The following is a 26,947-nucleotide window of genomic DNA, read 5'->3' on the forward strand; positions in this document are numbered from 1 at the left end:
TATTCTGGACAAATACATAAACATCTTGTTAATTCTATTTGCTGGTTTCTAGTGCATAAATACAAAGTAAAAAAAGACAGTACTAGTCATTTCAGAATTATAGTTTCAATCTTATTAAAAGAATATAATCAAAAAAAACTATGGAACGAATATAATAAACTTTGAGATTGTAATAAAAATATATTAAAAACTATCTATTTCTACCTAAAACTTTTCTTATAACAACAAATAAAAAGCATTTTTTTTTATTTGTTCACCTATACTGACCTAACCTACTTGAATTACAAATAATTTAGTTACTTGAACAAGTCCAAAGTCCAGAAATTGCAAAGGCGCAATAATTTTGCAATGCAGCCCCCTACTCCCCCCACCCCCCATCTACATCATAACCCCCATGTATTAGAAATTGACATATGTTATAAGCCACAAGTCTAAACTTATTAAAATCAGGGAATAAGGCATTTGTCTAACATTAAGAAAACAGAGCAGGAATAATAAGAATACTTGAAAATTATTTTAAAAAGTTGCATTTAAAGGTTACTTTCCATTTACAGAAAGTAAATTTTCTACTTATTAAAGAAAAAAAATCTATTGGGAGAAACTGATTTAATTAGATATATTTTATACATGATAGTTAATGAAAAGTTCCTTCAAAGTTCAACAAACAAAAAATCAAATAATATACTTGCGAAAAAAACAATTTTCTCAGCCGTGTTGCAAAAAAAATTTGGCTTGAGATTTGCGTATAATTATTTAATGATAGGATTACGCAGAATTAAAATTGATTATCAACATGCAAAAATTCGCACAGGAAGGAGGAAAGGAAAGGTGTTACCAAAGTTTAATATAAAAATGAAATCCTAGATTTCCTTAATTTTAAATATTTGATACATACGTATAATAAAAAAACCTACCATAATCTGAACTTTTAGAAAGTAAATTATGGACAAATAAGAAAACATAAAAAAGTTTTATATCTCCGTCATTAGACAAAACCACTAAATTATTTTTGAACTTTAATATTATTTGAAGAATGGTTCGATAGTTTGAAAATTTGCAGCTTTTGTGCGATTAAAACTACACTTCAATTACGCTACTTTTCTATGTTGCTACTGAAATCACTGTTTTTTTTGTTGGAACACCTTAGGAATGGGAAAAATAGGAATTGGGTTGAAACAATATTCAAAACAGAAGGAGAAAAATTCTTGACCATTATAAACTTCCTGCCAATTAAAACTATAACTATTTACAATATCATCATTTTTTCAAATAAATTGCAATCATAAAAGTGAATTTTCTAACTTATATCAAATTTTACCATCAGAAAATGGTTATTTAGTTGGGAGAATTTTTTTTGGGTACATAGCATTAAGTGATAATTAAGGATAAAAGGATAATAAACGAGGCATGTTAATAAATATTCCCTTTCTTCACACTTGTTTAAACTTTATACTTGGATGTTTCCCTCAAAGTGACTAGTTAAGCATACGCCCTCCCCAGAGCTTTATTTTGAAATACATTAAAAATAAGGGACGGAGAGCTTTTTCTGTTGTTAATTTTTACCTAAATTAGTTAAAATTGGGTTTAGATTAGTTAGGTTAGGGCGCTCCCCGCAAGGATTTTGCATATTGGGGGGAGGGGAATAGAGGGCATCTATTTTTTAAATAAATAATACTTGGACTATTTATCTCTCATTACCCTCCCCCTGCATCCCCAGAAATTATATCACTTACATTTATTACACTAGTAAAGCAAAATATCATCACTTTAAATAAGTGTATCACAAATTAAAGGCAAATTTGACCTTTGAGGACAATGGTTTGATCCCAAAATATTATAATCTTCACCAAATAAATGGTTAATAAAAACATTAGAGAACTCACTTTTAGATTACAAAATATAAATATAAAAAAAACTATGCATAAACCTGATAAAATCAAAATTACAAAATATTTTTGTTATGAAAAAAACAAGGTCAACGAACCCTGACCAAAAAAAAGCTGATAGTTTTTACTATTATCTAAATAATTTATGAAAAAAAGTTAAAGGATTCAAACCTTCAATTACAACAGCATCGTTTTGTTCATCAACATAAGCAGCTGCCTGTGTGACCGCTAGTGTAGCGAGGAGAATCTCACCAAATACCCTCATACTCCTCCGCTCAATGTCTAACTAAAATGTCTCCAGTGTCGAGATCTCCAATATAAAAAAGCCTAAGCGCAGACTCCTGTATCCGAGTATCTATCTATCTCTGTGCGTTTATATCTATCTATTTGTGTCTATATATCTATCTATCTAAAAAACTCTGATCTGTAAGGATTTTCTTCCTCTTCCCCCTCTTTTTTATCCCCCCATTCCCAAATTTCTTGTCTAACCCTCGCCTTAACCCCCCCCCCCCCCCCCTACTAATCAAGCCTTGGTTCTTTTTTTCCCAACCTCGCTCTAAAAAGATATCTCAACTTCCCTTTTTTCAATCCATCATTTCTCACCCCCCCCCCCCCTTCCCTTATATCTTAAGTTCATTGTTTTTTCCTCTTTTTAATGATTAAAAGGCAATTTTGATAATGGACTGCATATGAAAGTTCCATTTAAAGCTTCCCTAGTAAAACCACATCAGTTTTTTCCCTTCTTCTTCCTTATTGAATTTAATGTAGTAGGCCTGTGTGTGTGTGTGTGTGTGTGTGTGTGTGTGTGTATTAACTCCCTCTTTCCTAGTCTTTGCTTATTTCTCATTATTTTGGTGTTCTATCAATTCTACCAAAGTTACATAGGAGAAATAATACTAATTGGATCAATTTAAACACAAAGCTCCAATTTATATTGAGCCCCTTGTGAAGATTTTTTTTTTTTAATAAAACCTATTGACCTAAACATGCGCCAACTAGCTTAAAACCTCAATGATTCAATACAATTCCACTTTGGAAGTTTAAAATCCAGCTACTTTATTGGAAAGGATGAAAAAGTTTTTAAAATAACACAATTTTATGATTCTAAGGACTATACATTTTTTAAATATTAAATATTTTGAAACTAAGAATAATAAGAAAACTTACATTTATAGGTAGAATAGGTAAGGCCCGTCTTAGCATTAATTTAGGCAAGTTAAAACTTTGCATGGTGATTCCTGAAAAGTTTAGGTACAGTTTAGAAAGCGTAGCAACTCTATTATCTATGCTGGGAAGTCCGTATGTTTAATTTACTTACACTATTTACTTGATCTTGAAAATGAATTATAATGCAGTATAATGTTTTAAGCGAAGCATCTCTAAAATATATGTCCAAACTTCTTAGTGATGTTAAACATTTAGTGCGTTGTTACCCTATATTTCATCCTTATCAATATGCTTGAACAAAGAGAGGGGTAAATTTCTTGTAAAATCCGTAAAGGTTATAACTTATGTGTTATAAGTAAAAAACAGTAGTAGAACGATAAAAATTTATGTTAACTTTTTTTTAAAATTTGTATACAGATCTTTTCAATAAGAAATACACATATTTAGTGAATATTATCGTTCTCCTACTATTTTTAAGCCTTAAAACACACACCTTTATGGATTCTACCAGAAACCTACTCCTCTCTTATTTTCTATCTTTAATTCAACTAAAGAATCTCCTTTGTCTCGTTATGACATATACTTTAATTCTATATAATAGTAAATACAACTCTAAGTACCTATCCTTACATTTATCATTACATATGATATTATTTTTTTCTAATTAAATAGGTAGTTTGAATATTTAGAATTATTGAAAAACTATAGATTATCAGGGAAAGATAACTTATTTCAAGGAACTTGGATAAGGCTACCTACATTTCTACCAGTCAACTTATTAACTGGATTATTAACTAGACTATCAAAAACTTAAGACCAATTGATCGACACTTTGTAAGATTTTACAGTATAAACATGAAAGTACAAAAGTAATTAATTTTTATTTTTATTTTTGCTAATTTAAAAAGGATATTTCATGGGTTTTATGAGAACACCTATTTTGAGATGTGAACTGCTCTAGATTTTCTCTAGTGAACCTGCTAGAAATGAGTGCGCGCGGGACCCCCACAATTTTCAGACTTCCCCTTTTTTCATTCCCACCCCTCTTTAACAGATACAAACTATTCCCTCCTTCCCTGTTTCTAAAAGTGCCTAAAAAAAACTCCGATTGAAATTTCTCCTTGAGCACCAGAAATGGCCAATAAAGTTTGTTAATGGATTTATTATTACTTGGATGTTACACCAGATTTTCATGAACTCTAATAAATTGAAATATGTAGTTGACAAAAATAATTATACACCTTCCACCCTCTTTACACCATCCCCTCCCCCCATACTGGATGGGCGAGCTGACCAATAAATGAGGTCTCTATAAGCTAGATAATTTCAGCCTGCCATAATATCCGCGCTTATTCAATATCCATTAGTTTGGTCGTGAAAGAATCACTTAAGACAAGACTCTTGATTGTGGTAATTTGATAATTGAATATAATTCATGGGTGGGGGGGGGGGGCCTCCCTCCCTGCAATTTTACCAGTCTGCTAACTAAATGGGTGGAGCTCAACAAGACGGACGGACATTTAACACCAAATTCATAGCCAGATTTATCTGATATAACCACCACTGTACTATATAATATGCCCATTTTAAGCATTGCATGTCTATCCCTTAATTGTCTCATGTCAAAGATAGAACCCTCGGCAAATTGAAAACTTTGATTTAATTAATGTATTTAGGATGGACTAAATAAATATCTTTATATAAATAATAGGCAGACAACATGATCTAGTAAAACACGTTTTTTTTCTGATAATTGGTGGAATGCCGTTGGCGATGAAAATTCATTGCCTAAATACCAAGTATATTATAACATGGGTTGAAGCTGTTTATAGAAAGTTTGGTGGTGAAGGTCACTTTTATACAACTCTCTTTATAAGATAAAGATATTCATATATATATTTATATTTTTAGTGTTTTATAATACTTTAGAGTCCTATCCAAAGGGCCATTTAATTGTATCTTTTTTTTAGAAAGTTTTATTAGCTTTCACACGGAAATTATTTGAAGACATGTCAGAACTGCCCTTAAAGCACTGAGCCTAAGTTATGTTGGATATTGTTTGATATTTAGATGAAGTATAAAACTAATAGTTTTGAAACAGGGATAATTCAATAAAGCTAACCACGATTTAAACAATAAAGACAGTACAACAAGGGTTCTAAAGAAATAAGACAATGACCATTGCATCCCAAACGATGATTGACAAAATTAACACTTCTGTAGATTACAATTAGTGGTTGTAACGTTTGAACATCCAACTTAATGAACCAACCAATGACAATTTATTAAAAGTCTCCGAAATTGCTAATCCAACAAATATAAAACGTTATTTTAAACATTGGGGAATAGTGAAATAAGCAGCCCACACTCCCCCTTGTAATATAACAATGGAAAGCAAATTTTGCAAATTAATTGGATTGTTAAATCAAATTATCATAAGTTACATACACTGGACCCCTTACTCTATTATTGAAAACAAAATAAAAAATTAGGGTGGATAATTATAATTTAATTATGACAAACACTGCAGGAGGCCTCAACCCTGCTAAGCCTGTACCTGATGTGCGCTAACCCTGCAGGGCAACCCAATTACCTAGTAACCCAACCTAACATTTCAAAATAATGATTTTAATGGAAACAAGGATAACAACATCCATAAAAGCGAAGCACTGAAACGGTAGGACAAACGGACATTAACACTTGTATAGTATCTAAACTGAAAAATCGGAACATAAATTATAAATGTCGAATCAAAATTGTAGGTAAATTTGTTGAAAAACTGCTTAAAAAAAGGATTATGTTTATGGACATACTTACATTTTTGGACTTGATTATAGAGTTGCTTCGCTTATGATATTGTTCTTTGTTGTCCCATGAATCAATATACAATTAAAACAATTGAAATTTTGTTGTTAAAAAAGTAGAAAAATCAACATGTTTAAAATGGACGTACGGACATTCTGGTAATGATTATAGAGTTGCTACGCTTTCTAAATCGCACCCAACTACTACAGGAATCATCATGCAAAGTTTGAAATCGATAGGACAATTCTAACATGCCTAAATTAACGAATGAAAGCTATCTATCTCGGACGGACGGACGTACGGACGGACGTACAGACGGACGGACGGACCGACCCTAATTATAGAAAAGCTTCGCTTTTAAAAACCTTACTACTTGAAATAAAAATATCCAATAGAAGCGAGGACTACAATATTATTCTTATTATTAAGAACCACTCTTTAGGATATGATAGGATTTACTTATTGATTAGAGCCTTTAAAAAACAAGACTTAATCATAGGGATACTTAGCTTAAAATTGTATACCTCATCGGCTTCGTAATCCATATTTTCAACAAGGATGACAACATCCATAAAAGCGAAGCACTGAAACGGTAGGACAAACGGACATTAACACTTGTATAGTTTCTGAACTGAAAAATCGGAACATAAATGTATAAATGTCGAATCAAAATTGTAGGTAAATTTGTTGATAAACTGCTTAAAAACAGGATAATGTTTATGGACATACTTACATTTTTGGACTTGATTATAGAGTTGCTTCGCTTATAATATTGTTCTTTGTTGTCCCAGGAATAAATATACCAAAAATCAGATCAAACGGATAATTAAAACACTTGAAAATTTGTTGTTAAAAAGTAGAAAAATCAACATATTTAAAATGGACGTACGGACATTCTGGTAATGATTATAGAGTTGCTACGCTTTCTAAATCGTACCCAACTACTACAGGAATCATCATGCAAAGTTTGAAATCGATAGGACAATTCTAACATGCCTAAATTAACGAATAAAAGCTATCTATCTCGGACGGACGGACGTACGGACGGACGGACGGACGTACGGACGGACGGACGGACCGACCCTAATTATAGAAAAGCTTCGCTTTTAAAAATGAAGATATTAGAATAATTAAATTATGCAAAAACTTAATATTCAAGAAGACTTAAAATCGATAGAACAACCCTAACATGCTCAAATTAACGATGAGAAATGAAGTACCTAAGGTTTTTTTGTCTGAAGATTAAGATCTAAATAACTGCTGAACAGATAGAATTTAAAAACAGAACCCTGGAAGCTAGAGGCGCAGCAGCTAATTGAAGTAAAAAGGAAGATTATGCCAATCAAAAATAGTTATTGTACTTTTATCTAAATATTGCTCACTCAGTTGTACAATTTTAATCAAAGGCCATATTTAGATTTGAACAGGCTTTCCAAAGTAAAAATAATATAAATAAATGATAATGACAATATATATCAGTTTATATTATATATATCCGCTAAGATCTTGTGAACTGATAGACCGATATTCTACAATTGAAAGTCAATGGAAAGTTTTAAGCTATTTGTAGAGGGATTACCACTATCAATTCTTAGTAAGATGCCCTACAAGCTAGGGACATAGCCAATATTCCCTTTTGTTTTTGATGGTTCCAGACGGTCCTATGACAAACGCAGGATTCCTAAACGTCGGAGTGGACAAACGCAGGAGTGAAAACTAAAATTATCCTAACCTATTTTAGACCATCTTATAGGTTTTTTAAATGTCTAAATTCATATCTTAACCTAACCTAATCTGTATAAAAATGCTAAATTAAATTAATATGGGACTTCTGCGTTTGTCCTGGAACTGTTCCAGACTACTTTTTGTTCCCTCCCTCCCCATTCGAATACAGAGCTATTAGATGCTAGGGGAGCACTTACTATTTAAAATACTAGCGGCTTCGCCTCTAGCTTCTAGAGGTTTTATCAAAATAATTTTTCGTGTTTTAGATTTTAAAGAAAAGGGATAGTTTCACGAAGTGCATTTAAAAAAAAATAGTGAACTGTAAGTTTTTTCTATTTTAAATAATGTAGTAGTGCATAATATAAAGTTATTGATTAAAATTAAGAGATTTTACCAGGGATTTTCCTTTAAAAATGAGTTTTTCATTTTTATTTTCAACTTCGTTGCGTGTTATATATGGCAAAAACTTTTTTGTCATAAATACAACTTTAGATAGCATTTACTAGTTAATAGCACTTTAAACTTTTTATACAACAAAATACACATAACAACAAAGAATGACCAATAAAATATTCAGTATAGTACTTAGAGTAGTGATCTTTTTATATGTCTTAGTAGAATATATTAGGCATTTGATAGATATGATTGTGATAAAGAATTTTAACATTGACCTGACCAAACTTTTTTTATTTGACAATATCTTAAAGAGTTAGTGATTTGCAACATAAATTACATGAGAATGGTCTTTTTATATATATATATGTTGTATGGTTAGTTGGTATTTCCGCGTGAGTTTATGTGTCTATTGTAAGTAAACCGGACGGTTTTCTTTATTTTTTTTAAAAAGAATCTATAGAAAACCTGTCCTATAGTGAACCGGACGTTATTTTTTATGTTTTTTAAGTAACTTGTCCCAAGGGGAACCCCTGTTCAATTTTTTTTATAACTCTTGTGAAATATGTGGAAAAAGATTATCTAAAATTGGTGTTTTGGCTATACATATTTGGAAAAAAATAGACCATTCTCATGTAATTTATGTGGCAAATCTCTTTAACTTTTTTTGATATTGTCAAATAAAAAAAGTTTGGTCTGGTCAATGTTAAAAATTCTTTAACATATAATCATATCTATCCAATGCCTAATATATTCTACTAAGACATATAAAAGTTCACTACTCTAAGTACCTTAACTCTTTAAATACACTTCATAGAACTATCCCTTTAATTTTTTTTTTGACCCCCCCGTATTTTTCATTTGTTTCAAGAAAATAGTTATAAACCTTCCCGGGACCTATGAGAAGCTACCCTGTAAAGGAGAACCCGATCGGTTCAGCGGTTAGCGAGATCCTTTGCTACAAACAAACACAGACATCGTTCTACTTTGTACTATAGACTACATTTCCCAAAAGAAAACCTTTGAAAACTTTAATTTAAAACTTAGGCATTGAAGATTTTTTGAAAATGAACAGGTAAAACTAAAAAGTTTACTAAAACGTTTTGATTATTTTTATAAAACATATAAAATTATGCAAGTATTTTTAATCTACCATGATACTGTAAAGGGCCCCAAAAACCAGTAAATTAATACGGCCTCATTTTGGTGTTTACAAAAAGGTCAAAAAGGATAATGCTTCACTATGGAAAAATATTCCAGAACAAATCATTTATTTCTAATAAAATGAAACATTTAACCTATTTTAGGAAATCCTTAATAGTTTGGTATTTTGTGAAATATTTTCTTTGTGAAAAATTCCAAAAGCCATTTTATTTTTGAAAAATATCCTAGTTTGGTTCCCCCATGAAGCTCCACATGAGTTTGTATATTTTGAATAACAAGGATGACAACATCCATAAAAACGAAGCACTGAAATAGTAGGACAAACGGACATTACCACTTGTATAGTGACAGAACTGAATAATCAGAATATAACTGTTAAGAGTCGAAGCAAAATTGTAAGTAAATTTGTTGAAAAACTGCTTGATACAAAATAATGTTTATGGACATGCTTACATTTTTAGGACTTGATCATAGAGTTGTTTCGCTTTTAATATTGTACTTTGTTGTCCCTGGAATCAGTATACCATAATTTAGATCAATCATATTATTAGATCACATAAAAAATTGTTGTTAAAAAGTTAAAAATCAACATGTTCAAAATGTACGTACGGACTTCTGGTAATAATTATAAAGTTGCTACGCTTTCTAAATCACCATGCAAAGTTTGAAATCAATTCTAACATGCCTAAATTAAATAAAAAAGCTATCCGTTACGGACGGACAGACGTACGGACGGACCGACCCTAATTATAGAAAAGCTTCGCTTTTAAAAATATAAATCATGTTCAAAATTGATCAAAATAGGGGAACTACAAGTATCTTTACAAACAAGGATGACAACATTTAAAAAGCGAAGCTCTGAAACATTAGGATAAACTAACATTAACACTTGTAAAGTGTCAGAACAGAATATGCAAAATATAAATATATAAAGATATTTTCTGTGATTTAGGTTGATTGGTCATTTAAAAAAAGGTATTTTTCCCCCTTAGCTTTTTTACTTTCTTCATTAATATTGAAATCTTGACTCCTACTGGTGATTACTCTGTGTTCATTTTTAGAATGTTTTAAGGAAAGCCCCTCTCTTTACTAGTACAAACAGCAAAGATGTAATTTTCCTATAGATAAACTTAAACTCTATATTGAATCTTGAGTCCTCCAAAGATAAAATCTAAGATGTCATGCGAAATTGATTTGATTGGTATGCTCCACTAAATTGTTACATATATGGATATAACATACGTGGATATATTGACAGGGAAAATTTGTCATCGATTTAGGCTGCTAATATGGATTTTTTCTATTAGCTGTCCGTTAATCCAGTAGAAGGAGAGGGTATGGGGTAAAGGGGGTTGATCATTATTTTAGCCAGCTACAAGTTTCACTTTGTTAGAGTACGTGATAATCTGGTGCAAGATCCAAGTAATAATAAATCCATTACTGTTACAGAATTATTAACAAAAAATTGTCATAAAGCTAACAAAAACTTTAAAGTCGTTGAAAGTGCTCATTTAATGCAGAGAAAAATTTTAACTCGCAAAATAGAATAAAGAATAGAATGTAAAAGAAGGCTGATTGCCTGTTTATTAAGATCTCGAGGCCGATTGGATTAGTGTAACAAGGAAAGGTTATTAACATTTGTTTGTCTGCATAAATATTTAGAGTTTTTATGGGATAAGACAATGGACAATTCATAAATATCTGTGATGATGACAAACAAAATTATCCTTTAAGTCGATGCAAATTATTGGTTTTAAAGTTTGAACTCTGCTTAAGTCTGAACCAAACAATCAAGATTAAATATATGGGGGAAAGTGCAACTTTGGGTACCAGTATAATTTACAATCCAATGTCCTCTCCCTCCCTGCCTATATCTATAATACAAAGTAGAACGATGTTTGTTTGTCTGTCTGTTTGTCTGTCTGTCTGTTTGTCTGTCTGTTTGTTTGTCTGTTTGTCTGTCTGTTTGTAGCGAATGATCTCGCTAACCGCTGAACCGATTGGATTCTCCTTTACAGGGTAGTTTCTCATAGGTCCTGGGAAGGTTTATAACTATTTTCTTAGGGGATTGGACACCCCCAACCCCCCCAAAAATGAAACCCCCCCCCAAAAAAAAAAAAAAAAATCTTTTTAAAACTAAAATTAAAATAGTGGAGTCGACTACCCCCCCCAAAAAAATTTTTTTTATTTTTTTTATTTTTCTTTTAAATCTAAAATACGAAAAATTGGTTTGATCAAACCTCTTGGGGCAAAGACCCTAGATGCTAGGGGTGAATCCGCTAGTAAATCTATATTTTACCAGAGTTTTAAAGTAGCTTCATTAAAACTGCCTGACCTTTTTAAAATGTGTAAATTTGTCCGTGTAACCTAAATCAAAAGTATTTCCAGTACAAATTTTAAATATGGCTATCTTGGTAGGTATCAATGCTATGTTAGTAAAAACTGAGCTGGATCTTTAAATCATTTTAGTGGTGAGCCAGATCGGGGTGCGCTAAAGGGGATCAAGAGGTGGGCCGAAGGTGAGCAACAGCCACTGCTAAAAAGCATTGATCTTTAAAAGAATTTCGTCTCGGCTCAATAAAATAGCGATCTTTAAATACTTTTTTTTGGCTCACCCCCAAAAGACAAAAATAATAAATAAACGGAAAAAATATCATGTACCTATCATTTTTTAATTAAAGGGGGGGGGGGGTTAATGCAACCATCTCGTAATCAGTGAGCAAATGGCACTTGGAATTCGAATTTTGATCTGAACTTTTGCATAAGTAATCCTTGGTAGGTCTATTTTTCCTAAATCGAACAAAAAGTTGGAAAAGTAACGGCAGGCGGCTCAGCCGTTTAGCCGTTTATTTTGCGTATTTTCGGGGTAAATTAATCATCAATTACGTAGGAATCAACTTTTTAAAACATATTTTTGGTTTAATTCATGTCAAATGCAGCCCCCATGAACCCCCCCCCCCCAAAAAAAAAAAAAAAAATGTTTAATATTTTTTTTACAAATTTAAATTTTTGTGTATGTGAACAACCTGGGTTTAATTTTACCACAGAGTAATTAAGCAAAGAATAACTTTTTGAATATATCTATTTAGAGGGTTGACTTCCCATTACCTCATAGGGCGAAGCCCCTAGAGGCTAGGGGCGAAGCGGCTAGTTTTATATAAAACAATATATAATTTATTTCAAAAATAATTATAAAAATGTTTTCACGATAGTTTTGCAATAAAATATTAAACTAATTGAAAAAAATATTAAATAATGAAATACGGCTCACCAAAGGAGTGTAACTGGTGCGCCAGAGGTGCGCCACTTGGTGGGCCGGATCGCCAATGCCATTTTGATTTAAAGATTGATATAAGGTGCGCCAATCTGGACCACCTCTGGCGCACCCTGATCCAGCCTATCACTATTGATTTAAAGATCCAGCTCAATACATATGTAAAAATAAATGTTTTGCTGAGTTAAAGCTAAAACTATTCAAAGGGGTAGTTTCACGAAATGCATTTGAAGTTAATTTAGTGAACTGCATATTTTTTGTTAGTTAATGGGTTAAACTATATTCATATGGCATAAATTTGAAAGAATTTTAATTTTCTACCACGTAGTTTTGAAATTATCAAGACTTGAAAATCGTCTTTTTGTGATATATGCAATTTAGAAAGATTTTCAAGCAGTGTTCGAAGCCGGAGCCAGGAGCTGTGGAGCCGCCATATTTTGCTGGAGCCGGAGTTGGAGCCGTAATTTTTGTTAAAAAACGGCTCCAGCTCCGAACTAGATAAATAAAGAGATTATAATAAATTATAATTTGGTAACTCTGTTTTGTCATGTACAAATGCACCTTTTAAGATTTTCAAGTCCATTTTTATCAAAAATTGAACTTTTAAAAACTTCAAAAGTCAAAAATAGACGTGGGAAAAAAAATATGTTGAGTTTTTCTTGATTTTAGGTTGGAGCCGAAACTGGAGCCGGAGCCGGGGCCAGGGCTGGAGCCGGAGCCGCCATCATCACAGACGGCTCTTGGAGCCAGAACCTGAGCTGCATCAAAATCAAATGGCTCCGCAACGCTGTTTTCAAGTCTTGATATTTTAAAAACTACGTGGTAGAATATTGAAATTCTTTCAAATATATGCCATATAAATGTAGTTTAACTAATTAACCAGGAAAAATATGCGGTTCACTAAATTAAGTTCAAATGCCTTTCGTGAAACTACCCCTTTAAAATTTAACATCTCATTTTGGAAGTGATAAGTTTAGAACTTAATTAATTTATTTTTACTATTTAAATTATGTCAACAGGTGGTTTATTTTATCTTTTTTCTATAAATTTAGATATATTAAGATGGAATGGGTAATAGGTAGGTAACATTTCTTCCTTTTGTTCGAAAAGTACATTCATTTGTAAACATGAAAAAATACTGCTTATGCTTTCCTCTAGAAAATCAAAAACATCACAGAGTGTGAATATTGGGTAGGTAGTTTAACAAAATGCATTTGAACTTTTTAAATGAATATATAATATATATGTCGTTTATCCTTTCCTTACCTCCTGATATATATTTAAACAATTTATTTTAGTTTTTTAGCTGTATTTTACACCTAGTGGTCTTTGTTATGGCAAAAATAAGGATAACAACATCCATAAGTAGCGAAGCACAGACAACTGATGGACAGACCAACATTTCGAATTATAGAGTAGCTTCGCTACTAAAAACCATACCTGGGATAAAAAGAAATTTGTTAAGCAAAGATATCAGGACTCCATCCAAGGGCCATGAGTATAAAACTTGTAGTAAAAATGTTCATCATCACCAACAAGAATCCAGCTAGTATATTCTGAAATATATACACAAGTATGTAAGATGACACTATACAAGGAGTATAAAACTTGTAACATGTTCATAACTACCAACAAGAATCCAGCTAGTATATTCTGAAATATATACACAAGTATGTAAGATGACACTATACAAGGAGTATAAAACTTGTAACATGTTCATAACTACCAACAAGAATCCAGCTAGTATATTCTGAAATATATACACAAGTATGTAAGATGACACTATACAAGGAGTATAAAACTTGTAACATGTTCATAACTACCAACAAGAACCCAGCTAGTATATTCTGAAATATATACACAAGTATGTAAGATGACACTATACAAGGAGTATAAAACTTATAGTAAACATGTTTATAACTACCAACAAGAACCCAGCTAGTATATTCTGAAATATATACACAAGTATGTAAGATGACACTATACAAGGAGTATAAAACTTGTAGTAAACATGTTCATAACCACCAACAAGAACCCAGCTAGTATATTCTGAAATATATACACAAGTATGTAAGATGACACTATACAAGGAGTATAAAACTTGTAACATGTTCATAACTACCAACAAGAACCCAGCTAGTATATTCTAAAATATATACACAAGTATGTAAGATGACACTATACAAGGAGTATAAAACTTGTAGTAAACATGTTCATAACCACCAACAAGAACCCAGCTAGTATATTCTGAAATATATACACAAGTATGTAAGATGACACTATACAAGGAGTATAAAACTTGTAACATGTTCATAACTACCAACAAGAACCCAGCTAGTATATTCTGAAATATATACACAAGTATGTAAGATGACACTATACAAGGAGTATAAAACTTGTAACATGTTCATAACTACCAACAAGAACCCAGCTAGTATATTCTAAAATATATACACAAGTATGTAAGATGACACTATACAAGGAGTATAAAACTTGTAGTAAACATGTTCATAACCACCAACAAGAATCCAGCTAGTATATTCTGAAATAAGTTTAAGATTTCAATAACTTTTGAACTGATTGATTTCTCTATTTCATGATAGCTTCACATTTGATGGTTTTATGCCACTTTTTTTAGATTTAAGTCTAAAGATCATTTTAGAAAGTATAACAATGTCTGTCAGTTTGTCTGTTGAAGCTTGAGATCTCGATAACCGCTGAACTGATTGGGCTCTACTCTTCAGGAAATATAGCTACTTGTACTGCGGTTTTAAACTATTTCCTTGTTGGACGGGACAAAGATAAGAAAAAATATCCCGTCCCCAAAGTTTTTTTTGAAAAAGCACTGAAAAAAATGGTGGAAGAAGAGGTTTTGCGATTAATTTACAGAAAGGTCGACAACCTTAGTGCAAAAGATTTTTATCGTTGATACGAAATCAAGCTTTTCATACTATTCATGGAACTACTGAACCAGTAAGTAACAAGTTTACTTTGTCAATCTATCCGTTAGACAGTAAGAGTAAGGAAGAGGACAATGGACTAGTTATTACACTAGTCCCCAAAGTTTTCATATTGTTGGCTTAACAACTTTGAAGACTTTTGATAGGTTTGATTAAAATAAGGGTCTAAACGTTTCAACCACTAATTGTAATCTAAACAAGGAGTAATTTTCTGTATCATAATATTTGGTGTACATTAATTAATCAGCCATTGTCTTATCCCTTTGTATCCCTAATATATCTATTAAGTTTGTGATTATTTCAAAGATGTGTAAGAAAATCTAGTCCTAATGTGTATCTTAGTAAGCAATACTCTGGTTTTTAATTTATTCAATAACAATTATAATCCAAAATTAATGTAAAAAGTCTAGATGATCAATTCCTTATTTGACCGATAGAAACACAGAAACAATCCGTCCACAAGTTTGGTTAAAATGTGTACACACATTTATTTTACACAAATAATAAGTCATGTACAAAAAAACCTCGTCTGTTTGAAATTCCTTTTCTAAGTTGGTCGGATTATTGTGCTAATTGACTATTTAGGATGATAAATATATTGGATAGATTTTTATAAATGTACCTTTATGAGAATGATTTGGACGTATTTTTAAATATAATTGCCAAATTTTTATTGTACTTTATTTAAACGTAGGACTCTCAAGGGATAAGCCATTTGACAATAAATTATAAACATGCCCTATAATAGTAAACAAAATCAACCCTTGAACCTGCTCTAGATAAGAATCATAGGTTGAAAAGATTGAACAATTAGCACGATTTAAGACTTTGGGGTACCAGTGTAATTTACAGTCCAACGTCCTCCCCTTCTTTGTGAATTCGTGTCGTGTACAGGCAGACGGAACTTTAACCTTAATAGGAACTTCAATGAGGTATTGCTTCCAAAAGTTATTTTTAGAATAAAATTTTTTAAAAATATTACCTTAGCGCGTCCATAGTTATAACGATCAGTAATGCCTTGAAAATATATCATCATAGAATCTTCATTTTCACTATCCACCCCCCCCCCCTTTATTTTTTCAATTTCTATAATTTAAATTGTGATTTTTAACATGAATCAAAATTCTACTAATGAAATCCATTCACAAGAATAAGCAACATTAAAGTAAAATCACAGACATGTAAATGATTATATTTATGCTTTCTTAAATCTTTTTGAAAGGTTTGACATCGATCGGACGATTCAAACTTGCATAAATTTACGTTTAGAGCTCTAACTTACAGATATACGGGAGGACAGAAAAATTACAGAAAAAGGTTTCCTTTAAAAATTAAATATACCTATAAAACAATTTTATTAGAAAAGATATAAACGCGCCCTAAAAGGGTATCGTGTTACCAAATCCATTTAAATTGTTGTAAAAATTTTTCACATTTTCAAGATTAAAATCATAGCATTTAAAAGACATTAACTTAAAGTTTTTATTTAATATTAAAAGCAGTAGGTAAAGTTTTTATGACATCAATTCCTGGTAATTTAAATGTTTTTACATAATTGTATTTAAATGTGTTTCCTAAATGTTTTATTGTTTACATCAGGAGGGGGAAGTGGGTGCATTTTGATAATGTGATAAAATGTTTGAATATTTTGTAATTTTTTAAAAATAGTTGTCGAATTGAAAACTGAAAAAATTTGCAAGTATGGCTTTCATAGCCCATACGATAAAATCAGATTAATACAAGGACAAATTTCGTCAGAAAAACGAACAAAGGGACAAAGTGAATTAGGTATAGTGTAAAGGACAACGTGAATTAAAGTAGTTGCTTCAACTATAAACTTTGTGAAGTTTAAATTGTAGATGATATTCCTGCAATAATTTCAGCCTCTGCTATCTGTTTAGCTGTCTGGTCCTGTTCCTCTCCCTCGTCCTCTCCCTCGCCCTCTTCTTCACCCTCTTCCTCTCCTTCTTCTTCTCCACTGTCTGAAATAAAAGAAAAGTGAGGGATGTAAAGTTTTGAAGAAAATTATTTGCATTGAACAAATTATATCAAAACAAGGTACCTAGCATAAACTATCAAACTAGCATAAAAACAAACAAATAGACAACTGGAAAAATATAGAGTGAATATTATTTTATTGGTTATGAAAATATTTACCCAAAACCATTCTTTTCTTGAAAACATTCCAGCTCCATTAAAGCGTTATGTAAAAAGAGCCGTGCAAAATAAGATATTATGTGAATCTTAGATAATTAACAATTTGTAATTTGTAAAAAAAAAAGTTGGGGGTATCTTATTTGCCCTACATAAATTCGATGTTAATTTTAGTAAGACAAAAATTTGTCTAAATCTTTCAAAGATAATTATTTTTACCTGGAGGTTCAATTGGGGTGCCAGCACCTTTTGGAAGAGGTCCTCCCATCCACGGCTTTGGTACTATAGTATCACCTTAATATTAATAATTGATATTTTTAATAATAACACATTTAGGAAGAGAACCTCCCATCCACATCTTAGGTACGATAGAATCACCTTAATAAATAAAGAAAATGAACGATATATGTCCAATTATGATAAACAACATTATCCTACTCCTGTATAGTAAGAAGATTGATAAATTGAACAAAAATTGCTGGGTATTTATAATGGTAAGATACTCTTAATGAACTTTTCCCTTTTGAATGAAATAAAAAACTTGTTTTTTAAAGTTGTTAAAATACAGTTTTCAGAATTTTTGAACTGAGACCTAAGACCTTTATTGAGTTATAATTTCATTTATAATATTCTACATAAAGGGGGGAGAAGGGTTAATGCAACCATCTCGTAATCAATGATTAAATGGCACTTAGAATTCGAATTTCGATCTGAAATTTTGCATTAACAATCCTTGGTAGGTCTATTTTCCCTAAATCGAAAAAAAGTTGGAAAAGTAACGGCTAACGGCTGGCGACTCAGCCGTTTTTTTTCATTTTTTTGTATATCTTAAAAGCAAATTAGTCACGAAACCTATCTCCACATAATACATTTTTTGGCTCAAAATCCCTATCAAACGATTCTAGCCGGTAGCTGTTGGTACTAGAAATATAAAAAAATGGTTATTGCTATTATTTAACATGAATTAAACCAAAAATATGTTTTAAAAAGTTGATTCCTACGTAATTAATGATGAATTTGCCCTGAAAATAGACAATAAACGGCTAAACAGCTAAGCCGCCAGCCGTTACTTTTCCAACTTTTTGTTCGATTTTGGGGAAAATAGACCTACCAAGGATTACTCATGAAAAATTTCAGATCAAAATTCGAATTCTAAGTGCCATTTAAACATTGATTACGAGATGGTTGCATTAAAAAAACACCCTTATAAACATGATATCATTCTTAGATTTTAATATAAAGCTAATCACAAAATAACAAAATTCAGATTTTATTTAATCACGATAAATGTGTAAATTGTTGTAATTAAAAGATTACAGGATGCACGACTCACAAGTAAAAAGCTGCTCTACAACTCATTCATATCTGATTGTCTGTAATTAGAATATGCCAAGGGCCCAGGGATCTCAAGAGATAAGACACTGTATAATAAATTGAGGTACACCCCCAATTATGACAAACAAATTATCACCTCTCCAAGCTATTGGATGGAAAGATTTTATACTATTAGTTTGTTCCAACCAATCGGGATAAAGTAAACTAATGAAAGAACAGGCTTTTTAAAAACTTTGGGTACCAGAACAATTTAAAGTCCTATTAAAACCATTTTTAAAATAAACGTATAAATATTTATCTGGATAGCTTTGCTTGTGTTGGAAAATATCATTTTAGTTAATCTTTTGCAATGGGATTAAACCGTCATAAAGATCTTGTCAAGTAAGTAACAACAATATTTTTACTATAAAAAAAGCTTATTAAAATATTAAATAAAAACCTTTAAACTTAAATTAAATAGGTATATTTTGTAATGAAGATAATCAAAAAGAAAAAATCCATACGTTATTAGAAGCATGCTGACTATAAAGAGTATAAAAATGCTACACTTTATAAATTGTACCTAATTATTACAGAAATCCTCATGTATAGTTTGAAATCGGGAGTCTAAAGTGTTGGACACTTAACAATCAGAACGTTACAAGATACGGACGAAAAGACAGGACAAATGGCGCCAAATAATAATAGAAAAGCTCCACTTTAAAAAAAATATTCAACTTGGACGTCATGAAACAATCAACTTCCAACTGTTTGACGGTGGTCTAATAATGAATTGATTAAAGCATTAAAACAGTAGGTACAGATAGTTTATGACAGCAACTTCTTCACATCTAATATGATGAATTTTAATATCAAAATTTCATGAATTTAATAGGAGGTAGCAAATGCTCTGTGAAGCTTCCCTAAAAATAAAAATTAGACATAATAAACAAGGATGATAACATCAAGAAAAAATACTTGTATTAAGTACAGACTTCCTACCTAAAATAAAAAACCCTAACACTTTTAATTTAGCGGTATTCGCACCCCCTAGCATCTAGGGGCTCTGTATTGGTATGGGGGTAGGGGGCAGAAAAAAAGTCTAAAATCATCCCAAGACAAAAATTAAACTAAAGGGATAGTTGCATCAAGTGCATCTCAGAAAAATTATTTCAAGCATAAGTTATAAGTATACTTTCAAACATACATAATTTTGTACTACAATAAATCGGAAACAAGGGGGGGGGAAGTTCTGCCACTTTCGCGTAAACAGTGTGCAGTGGACTAGGTATTGATTTTAGATTATAGGTTATTTAGGATAAAAGTTTACTTTTGGGTATTAGTTCACGTATATTTAATCATTTTTTGAATAGGTCTCCAGGTTCAGGTGCTGCAGGCTGGAAGGTCGTTTCTGGACAGGTAAAAAAATTAAAAAAATTTTGTTTGAAGAGTTAGAGAGCAACTTATAAAACAAAATATGCTTCTTTTTGAATGTTATTAACATATCTGCAGAAAAAATTAAATTCGGCCTCCAGGTTCAGGTGCTGCAGGCCTCCAGGTACACTCTGGACAGGTAAAAATTAAAAAAAAATTATTTGAAGAGTTAGAGGTACACTTAATAAACCAAATATGCATCTTTTTGAATGTTATTACCATATTGTAAGAAAAAATGACAATCGGCCTCCAGGTTCAGGTGCTGCAGGCCTCCAGGTACACTCTGGACAGGTAAAAATTAAGTTTTCTTATTTGAAGAGTTAGAGGTACACTTATTTAACCAAATATGCATCTTTATGGATGTTATCATCATATTTGCAGAAAAATTCAAAATCGGCCTCCAGCTTCAGGTGCTGCAGGCCTCCAGGTACACTCTGGACAGGTAAAAATTAAAATTTCTTATTTGAAGAGTTTGATGTACACTTATTTAACCAAATATGCATCTTTTTGGATGTTATTACCATATTTGAAGAAAAAATGACAATCGGCCTCCAGGTTCAGGTGCTGCAGGCCTCCAGGTACACTCTGGACAGGTAAAATTTTGAATTTCTTATTTGAAGAGTTAGAGGTAAACTTATTAAACCAAATATGCGTGTTTTTGGATGTTATTATCATATTTGAAGGTAAATTGATATTCGGCCTCCAGGTACAGGTGCTGCAGGCCTCCAGATCCATTCTAGACAGGTAAAAATTAAAAAAAAATATTTAAAGGGTTACAGGTACACTTATAAAACCAAATATGCATCTTTTTGGATGTTATTATCATATTTACAGAAAAAATTCAAATTGGACTCTAGTTTCAGGTGCTGCATGCCTCCAGGTACACTCTGGACAGGTAAAAATTAAAATTTCTTATTTGAAGAGTTAGAGGTACACTTATTAATCCAAATATGCGTGTTTTTGGATGTTATTATCATATTTGAAGATAAATTGACAATCAGCCTCCAGGTTCAGGTACTGGAGGCCTCCAGGTCAACTCTGGACAGGCAGATAAAATATTTTTTAATACTTTTTAATTTGGAAACCTTACCTGGATCCTGTTGACTGCTGGTTGTTGGTAGCCAGTTAAAAAATCCTAAATGGTTATTTTTGAATTTATAGGAATGGTTTCTAAAAAGAAAATGGCTAAATTATAATAATTTAGTATAATATAGCATTTAAGGCTCCAGACAGGCTGTAGGCGGCCTCCAAGAGCCTGCTGGACAGGTAAATCAAATGTGTAATCTTTTATTTAAAAGAAAGGTATACTATGTAGAAATAGTAAAGAAACTTTATGTAAAAAATTAGAGCATAAAATTTGCAATGTTATCCTAAATAATATTCACATAACTTTCGTCATTTACTTATTTCCAGTGAACAATAAATTTTTCTTCATTTTAGAACTCTGAAAAAAATATTTTACAGATCAAATTATCTTTTTTAAAATATGTACAACTTACATTATCAAAAAGAAATACATTATTTAATAAAATACTGCTTAACTAGAAGACTAGATTTTTGTATCTTAATACTTTGTATTTAGAATATAAAAAAAACTTGTCAAATCATACAAATACATTATATAACAAAATACTGCTTAATCAACAGACTAGATTTATTTATCTTAATACTTTATATTTAGAATATATGAATAAAAATTGTCAAATCATACTTATTCATTACCAAGAGAATGTAAAGTTAGTATATAGGGAAGAGCAATTCAATCCTGATTCACTATCTCTAACAAATCATCTATTTCAAAAACAACAACAAGTAAAACTACCTAGAGCCTGCCTGGAACAAAAATAGAAGTCTTACTTAATAAATTTTGTCATATTATTATATTTTAATAATTTTCTATTTAGAAACCTTTCCTCTAATATCAAATATTACCTTTATTGGAATTTACCTTGCCAGCGGCCACAAGCAGTCACCAGTGGTCACCAGGATCCAGGTAAGGTGTCCAAATCAAAAAGTATCAAAAAATATTATAACTGCCTGTCCAGAGTGTACCTGGAGGCCTGCAGCACCTGAACCTGGAGGCCGATTGTCAATTTACCTTCAAATATGGTAATAACATCCAATAAGTTGCATATTTGGTTTAATAAGTGTATCTCTAACTCTTCAAATAAGAAATTCAAAATTTTACCTGTCCAGAGTGTACCTGGAGGCCTGCAGCACCTAAACCTGGAGGCCGATTGTCAATTTACCTTCAAATATGGTAATAACATCCAAAAAGATGCATATTTTGTTTTATAAGTGTACCTCTAACTCTTCAAATACGAAATTTTAATTTCTACCTGTCCAGAGTGTACCTGGAGGCCTGCAGCACCTGAACCTGGAGGCCGATTGTCATTTTTTCTTCAAATATGGTAATAGCATCCAAAAAGATGCATATTTGGTTAAATAAGTGTACCTCTAACTCTTCAAATAAATGTTTTTAATTTTTACCTGTCCAGAGTGTACCTGGAGGCCTGCAGCACCTGAACCTGGAGGCCGATTGTCATTTTTTCTTCAAATATGGTAATAACATCCAAAAAGATGCATATTTGGTTAAATAAGTGTACATCAAACTCTTCAAATAAGAAATTTTAATTTTTACCTGTCCAGGGTGTACCTGGAGGCCTGCAGCACCTGAACCTGGAGGCCGATTTTAAATTTTTCTGCAAATATGATGATAACATCCATAAAGATGCATATTTGGTTAAATAAGTGTACCTCCAACTCTTCAAATAAGAAAACTTAATTTTTACCTGTCCAGAGTGTACCTGGAGGCCTGCAGCACCTGAACCTGGAGGCCGAATTTAATTTTTTCTGCAGATATGTTAATAACATTCAAAAAGAAGCATATTTTGTTTTATAAGTTGCTCTCTAACTCTTCAAACAAAATTTTTTTAATTTTTTTACCTGTCCAGAAAACCTTCCAGCCTGCAGCACCTGAACCTGGAGACCTATTCAAAAAATGATTAAATATACGTGAACTAATACCCAAAAGTAAACTTTTATCCTAAATAACCTATAATCTAAAATCAATACCTAGTCCACTGCACACTGTTTACGCGAAAGTGGCAGAACTTCCCCCCCCCCTTAAATAGCTAAATTAGTTACCATGGTATTTTTTGTGAAAATAAGCCAGCTATATAAGTTGCATATATCTCAATAGTATGATTTTCAAGTCCTGATATTTCAAAAAGTACGTCGTAAAATTTGAAATTCTTTCAAATAAATTCCATATAGATGTATTTTAAACTATAGAAACAGGAAAAAGTTTGTGGTTCACTAAATTTAAGTTCAAATGCATTTAGTTCAAATACCCCTTTGGAAAATAAAAAATCAATCTTACCGTTTCCCATTTATACATTTTAAATGCCATTTTAAAACGTTTTTAGAATATTATTGGTGGATTTTTTAACAGTATTAATCGAAGATTTAGATTCGACGGTTTTATAGGGCGAATTTTTGGATATATCTAAAGTAAAAGCTTTCTTTATTTAGTGTCCTTACGAAAAATATAAAAAATTTATTGTTTATGCATGGTAGAATTGTCCAAACGATTTCAACGTTCTAAATAATGTTAAATATTGAAAGCATATTGTTACTGTATGATCTTACTTAGTCTATTTTATTGGACTAAAACCAAGAAGTAGAAAAGAGTATTGGACCATGTCTACTCGTGTGTATTACAATGAAACTATTTTGAAAGCATGACAATTTTGATTTAACAATCATTTTTTACGCGTGGCTTCAACACGTGAGAAAAAGTTTTACATTTTCTTAAAAGTTTTAAAAGGTTTCGTGATTTTTGTGAAGTAAATATACAAATTCATAGCAAAATATATGTATACTAGCGGCTACGCCCCTAGAAGCCTCTAGGGGCACTGGTAGGAGGGGGAAAAGTCGACCTCATCCCATTTTAAATTTTAGTTTCAAAAGAGAGAAGAGGGAAGAGGGGGGTGAAGACACCCTCTCCAAAAAAAGTTCAAAACCTTCCTAGGACCTATTAGAAGCTTCACTGTAAAGGAGAACAATATCGGTTCAGCGGTTAGCGAAATCCTTCGGGACAGACAAAAACGCTTACTACTTTATATAATAGGATTATGCCCAATAAGATCTTGCAAACGGCTACACTGAATTATCAAAACTTTCAGGGAAGTATATAATTGGTCCCAGAAAACTGGGAGCAGTGGAATTTGGGTTAGGTCGATCACGTGGATACTCAGCTGGTATTGAGCCAAATATTACCCTAGATTTTTTTCTTTCTTTAAGTACAAAATTTGGCAACTTCCCCAAAAGTGTTGAGCGTAAAATCAACTACCTCTTATTTTATAGGTTATATGTATTTGTATTGGGTACCACCGCTTGGTTAGGGCATCGCAGGTATAACTCAAAGCAAAATGAGGCCCTCTCACAGGGGTTAGGCATATGAGGAAAAAAATCATTAAGCCCCTTTTGGGAAAAGTATCTTAAAATACAATTAGAGAAGGTGAAGGAAGGGAAAAATGGATTTAAAGTTAAATATAAAAGTATGAAGAAGAGATTATTTTATCTTCCATTGTCCTTTAAAACACATAGTTTAAATTATACCTTGTATATCAATAGAATTTTCCTAACTGAAACCATCTTCTTGTGTGTAAGGGAGAACCATAATGGTCCAGTGGTTAAATTACCTTGTATATCAATAGAATTTTCATAACTGAAACCATCTTCTTGTCTACAAGAGAGAACCATACCGGTTCAGTAGTTAAATTACCTTGAATATCAATAGAATTTTCATAACTGAAACCATCTTCTTGTCTACAAGAGAGAACCATATCGGTCCAGTGGTTAAATTACCTTGAATATAAATATAATTTTCATAACTGAAACCAACTTCTTGTCTACAAGAGAGAACCATATCGGTCCAGTGGTTAAATTACCTTGAATATAAATAGAATTTTCATAACTGAAACCATCTTCTTGTCTACAAGAGAGAACCATACCGGTTCAGTAGTTAAATTACCTTGAATATAAATAGAATTTTCATAACTGAAACCATCTTCTTGTCTACAAGGGAGAACCATATAGGTCCAGTGGTTAAATTACCTTGAATATAAATAGAATTTTCATAACTGAAACCATCTTCTTGTCTACAAGAGAGAACCATACTGGTTCAGTAGTTAAATTACCTTGAATATAAATAGAATTTTCATAACTGAAACCATCTTCTTGTCTACAAGGGAGAACCATATAGGTCCAGTGGTTAAATTACCTTGAACATCAATAGAATTTTCATAATTGAAACCATCTTCTTGTGTATAAGATAGTTTGTTCACCATTTCAGCCTCACCTCGTATCACTACACAATTAAGAATAAATTCATCGGCGTTCTCCTTTGAGAATTGATTACCTCCCCCCCCCCCTCCCCCCCGACAACGAACAACAGCGCTGCGGCTAGGCAGGCAAGGGGGCCGAGCGCTGCGGCTAGGCAGGCAAGGGGGCCGAGCGCTGCGGTCAGAGTTCAAAGAGTTATGTCTGGGGGGGGGGATACTCAAATTTTCAAAATTTAAAGAAAAAAATTTCTAAGAGAATATTACCAAATCATCTTTATATAAAAGTAACAGCTGCCTCTCTGTTTCTAGCTTATGATCTCAATAACCGCTGAACCGACAGGAATCTTATATTATTATGGTTCGGCGGGGTATAGTACTTTATCCCAACCCCTACCATATTAAAACCTTCCCTGGACCAATGGAAATACGGTCAGTTCGCCAATTAACAAGATCTTAGCGTACATACAAATCGACTTCCTGTTGCTTTAGTACGTGGAATTTTGATTGAGTTTTTTTTTATATTTCTAATCGACCAATCTTAACAAATAAATATGTTTCAAAGTAGCAAAACATATTTTTCAACCTAAATGCAAGGTTTATATGGATAGGACCAGTCAAATATGAATAATCAAGTACTAAGTATAACACCAAAAATTAAAAAACTCGTTCATCCTGCATGGAGTTTAGGTATAAAAAAAGCTAAAAAAAACACTTACATGCGTCAGAAAAATGATTTAGTAGAATTCCACCAAAAGTCAAAATAAGTAAAATAACCCTCATTATAATAATTCTGTAAAATAATATTAACACAAGAATGCCAACATCCATAAGTAGTGAAGCACAAAAACGATGGGTAGATAAACCGGTAAAACGACGGGAAATTTAATATGATATACCTAATTAATTACCAGTTGAAATCACTTGAAAGAAAAAAAATAGCTATCGATGATAGTTATATAACTAAATATTATGCCATAGCGTACAGACGGACTGACACAGTGAATTATAGAGTGGTTAACTAATAAATCATAATACTTTAGAATTATCTTGATTTACTCATACGACATATTTAAAATTTAATCAGCTGATTTCTGTTTTGTTTATATTTGTCAATATCACGGTTGCCGAAATCATTTACATTTTGGTTATTTCAGGGTCGTCGCATTATTTAATTATGTGTCGTATGGTCTATGAAAAATTATGTTTAAATTACATCGAAAAATAGAAAAGTATATTTCAATGTAATGAAGCTTTTTAAAATTACTCTTTATCAATTAACTATTAAAAAAATTCATTGATAATCACGAAACCTTAAACTAAAGT

The 26,947-nt window shown here is 31.8% G+C and overlaps 2 protein-coding genes across 2 annotated transcripts in view; both read right to left on the reverse strand.

The window, feature by feature from the left end:
• The window catches only part of LOC145327102 (uncharacterized), a 61,505-nt gene extending 47,632 nt beyond the window's left edge, over nucleotides 1-13,873 (reverse strand). The window contains exons 1-2 of the mRNA XM_080170669.1: nucleotides 13,855-13,873; nucleotides 2,058-2,172 (exon numbers count right to left, since the gene is read on the reverse strand). Coding sequence (XP_080026795.1) covers nucleotides 2,058-2,151 — 94 coding nt within the window. The 5' untranslated portion in view covers nucleotides 2,152-2,172; nucleotides 13,855-13,873. The remainder of the gene's footprint in view (nucleotides 1-2,057; nucleotides 2,173-13,854) is intronic.
• Nucleotides 13,874-14,887: 1,014 nt separating this feature from the next.
• LOC145319185 (uncharacterized) lies at nucleotides 14,888-26,415 on the reverse strand. Its single transcript, XM_080161149.1, has 6 exons — nucleotides 26,341-26,415; nucleotides 25,564-25,650; nucleotides 17,748-17,822; nucleotides 17,242-17,356; nucleotides 16,357-16,390; nucleotides 14,888-14,956 (listed from the first exon to the last, which is right to left on the reverse strand). Exons 1-6 carry the CDS (start codon nucleotides 26,402-26,404, stop codon nucleotides 14,888-14,890), a joined length of 444 nt encoding a protein of 147 aa, XP_080017275.1. The 5' UTR covers nucleotides 26,405-26,415.
• Nucleotides 26,416-26,947: the final 532 nt, after the last annotated feature.

Source organism: Acartia tonsa, chromosome 1 (assembly GCF_053477335.1).
Source record: "Acartia tonsa isolate MP-2025a chromosome 1, ASM5347733v1, whole genome shotgun sequence".
Lineage (NCBI taxonomy): Eukaryota > Metazoa > Arthropoda > Copepoda > Calanoida > Acartiidae > Acartia > Acartia tonsa.